Raw genomic sequence first — 3,650 nt, 5'->3', positions numbered from 1 at the left:
TCTGGCATGTTGAGCAGGGTACCAAGCAGACTCTCGCATACGTTATTCGTGATATGCATGACATCAAGGCTGTGAGGCACACGGTGGATCTTCCAGTACGGCAAGTCCCAGAAAACACACCTTGTTTTCCATACCTTCAGCAACGGCTCTGGCGCCTTTCGCTTCTTTCCCGGCTCTGGCGCCTTTTTCTTCTTTCCCGGCAGTGAGCAATCTTTTCAATTTTTCAACGACTCGTCTATTTCCTCGCCGCTCCTCGTACGCGGGCGTCTTTGGGGTTCGGTTTCACCATCGAACAAATCCTTGCATTTTCTCCATGGGTCATCGTCGCGAAGCCACCTTCGATGTCCCACGAACACGGTTTTCGAAGACCCGGAATCTCTATCTAGCTGGCGATACGTTGTGTCATCCATGCACCTGATGCATCCAGAAAATCCGTGGACCACCTGCCCCGCGAGATATCCGTAACCGAGATAGTCGTGCACCGTTGTGAGCAGTGCGGCTGTCATAGGGAAATATTCTTTCTCTGCCGCGTCCCACGTATTGGCTGGCGTTTTCCATGTGTCTAGCTCCTCTTTCAGCAGCCCCAGATACAGATTGATGTCGTTCCCTGGTTTTTTCGGCCCTTCAATTAGCATACTCATGTGAATGTACTTCCTCTTCATGCACACCGGGAAGGTTGTACATCCACACAAACACATGCCAGGTGCTACGTGTGCTTCTCTGGTTGCCAAACGGATTGACTCCATTGGTGCTCGCGCCCAGCACGATGTTCCTTGGATCGTCCCCAAATTCTGGGTGTTCGAAGTTCAACGCTTGCCACTGGCTCGCATCCTTAGGGTGACTCAGCATCTTGTTTTTTTATTTATCTCCGGATCATTTCCGTCATCTTCTCACTTCTTCTCCTCCCAATCTGCGTGCCAACGTAGGAGCTTTGCTAGCTTAGGGTCCCTGAAATACCGCTGCAGACGAGGAGTGATCGGAAAGTACCACACCACTTTTCGAGGAGCTTTTTTCCTCTTCTTGTATCAAGTGATGCTACACACCGGACATATGGTAGACTCCGCGTGCTCGTCCCGATAAATGATGCAATTGTTCATGCACACATGGTATTTCACGTGCGGTAAATCCAAAGGACACACGATTTTCTTCGCCTCCTCGAAACTGGTCGGGCACTTGTTCCCCTTGGGAAGATGTTCGTGCCAGAATGACATGTTCTCGTCGAAGCATGGATCAGTCATTTTGTGTTTTACCTTCATCTCCAGAGCCATGAGCGTTACTTTCAGGCGAGTATCCTCGGGCATGCATCCTTCATACAATGGAGTAACCGCGTCTATCTCCAGTTGATCCAGCTTGGCTTTCTCTCGGGCGACAGCTCTTGAATATGAGGGTCCTGCTCCCAGCCCATCGATGGTCCATCGTCGTCTGCTCCGGCATCTTCATCTTCCTCATCATCATGTCCGGCATATTCTACATGATGATTGTGTACATCATCACCGTCGTGATCATGTCCTGGAGATTCTTCGTCTTCTCGCCTGCCCTCGCCGCGGTGGTTGTCTTGCTGTCCTTCCTCATTTCTTGCCCGGCCCCCATGGACGACTTCATAGTCATCTTCATCACCTTGCCACCGATAGCCATCCATGAAACCACGCAAGAGCAGGTGGTCCCGCAAATGCCCGGAATCCGGGTCCGCAATAAGGCTCTTTAGCTTGCATCTTCGACACGGACATCTTATCTCCGTCTCGTTCTTTTGAAGCATCTCGGTCTTTGCGGAGCTCAAAAACCTATTCACGATGCCTTCGGTCATCATGCGGACCATGGTCTCCTGCGGGGTAGAGCAAAATGATATTTTAGAACCGAGAGAAAATTTGGCATGATTTTCAGTAAAAATAGGACCAAAAAGAATGCATAGTGCCAAAATTCTCGCCGAAATGAAAATGAATTAACATTCCGGCAAAATATTGGCAACTATCGCATTTCAAATACCGGTACCTGCAAACACAAATATATATGCAACACCATAAACATACATAGATCCAGCTAGGCCATAAAAAGTGTATGTGCACGTTGTTGGAGGGAGAAAAAAGTAGATCTACAACATAAAGAAAGCTTTCCCCTTACTTACCTATCAAAAAAAAGGTAATTTAACCACTTAATTTGGATGAATCTATGATGCAAATGAGGTGGGGAGGAGGAGGCAGCCGAGACAGACTTGGAGGAGGAGGTGGAGAGAATAAAGTGGGGAAAATGAGTGTGTAGGTGGCTGTCCAAAATATCTAGCTGGTCCCAGGTTACTAATGGTGCACCACCTATAAATGCGCCATTAGTAACCCTGGTTACTAATGGCGCACCAGCTGGTGGTGCGACATTGGTAGTTTTGCAAAAAAAAATGATAGTAGTGGCGCACGTGGTGAGTGGTGCGCCATTACTAATTAAACTAGTAATGACGCACTGTTTCCTGGTGCGCCATTAGTATTTTTGGAAAAAAAATATGTTAGTAGTGGCGCACCATGGGTGTGGTGAGTCATTAGTGTCTATCACACTAGTGGCGCACCGACACATGGTGCGCCACTGCTATATAGTAGTGGCGCACCACATGTCTGGTGCGTCATTAGTGTCCATATCATCTATAGCCTTTTTTCTATTAGTGTTTGTACGGAGAAAGAATAGTTGGTGTGGTGGATCATGAGATCAAGAAGTCGAGGGTGTATTCTACAAAACATTAGAGCGCTTCTGGAATAAATGTATGTAACTGAAAGGAAGCTGTGTAAATTTCTAGCACGTGTCTTGATGAAATAAATTGTGAACATAACACGTTGTCGCCCAAATATGAGTGGAATGGCCTTTACAAAGACGTGAGATGCAAGTATGTGAGAGAATACCGTAGAACAATTTACACATAGACGGCTAGAAGACCATGCATGTTTATGCAAGGATGCACGGATTACACACACAGTTTACATCTGATCTTTTACACAAAAGGAAGGCCAAAGCATGTCCCTTCGATTCGGACCGACATGTCCAATGTACTAGGTGATGCATCTCTCACTACGTACAGTTTCCACGGTAGGTCTCCTGGCCTCGAGCTTCACGCATGCATGCATGGGGACTTATCTCGATCAAAAAGCATCTCAGCTTCGAGCCTGGTGCCCGAAGTCGACCGGAAGCTCTCCCTAAGCATCATCATCATCATCAGTTTCCATGTCGTCCACAGGAACATCGCCAAACACATGCAACCCCAAGGCAGCTATCCACAAGAAATGTAGGTGTGCAGCAGTACAATCTGCGGTGGCGGCGGGCGCCGTGACGACCTCGCGACGGCACATGGGACAGCTCTCTTTCTCCTGCAGCCACCTCTCTACGCACCGCCCGTGGAACCGGTGCCCGCACGGTGTCTCCTTCCACGCTGCGGCGTCGTCCTCCTCCAAGCAGATCGGGCAGCTGAGCTCGTCGTCGTCGTCGTCGGACGGCGCGTCCACCGTCTGCAGCGCCCCGGCCACCAACGCGGCCAACTCCGGGTCGTCTGGATCTCCCACGACGCCGAGGAACGCGGAGTCCTCGTGGCCTCCTTCTTCTTGTGGCAGGTCCATGGCAAGCGATGGCATCAAGCTAGCCATCGCGCGTGATGGTGAAGTGAAACCGGATCTGATCGT

At 49.5% G+C, this 3,650-nt stretch overlaps 1 protein-coding gene across 1 annotated transcript; it reads right to left on the bottom strand.

Annotated features, from left to right (window-relative positions):
* Positions 1-3,170: 3,170 nt before the first annotated feature.
* LOC119333056 (E3 ubiquitin-protein ligase RNF181-like) lies at positions 3,171-3,614 on the bottom strand. Its single transcript, XM_037606086.1, has one exon. It carries the CDS (start codon positions 3,612-3,614, stop codon positions 3,171-3,173), a length of 444 nt encoding a protein of 147 aa, XP_037461983.1.
* Positions 3,615-3,650: the final 36 nt, after the last annotated feature.

Source organism: Triticum dicoccoides, chromosome 7A (assembly GCF_002162155.2).
Source record: "Triticum dicoccoides isolate Atlit2015 ecotype Zavitan chromosome 7A, WEW_v2.0, whole genome shotgun sequence".
Lineage (NCBI taxonomy): Eukaryota > Viridiplantae > Streptophyta > Magnoliopsida > Poales > Poaceae > Triticum > Triticum dicoccoides.
The sequence above is the reverse complement of the archived record's forward strand: the minus strand, read 5'-3'. Positions and strand labels throughout refer to the sequence as shown.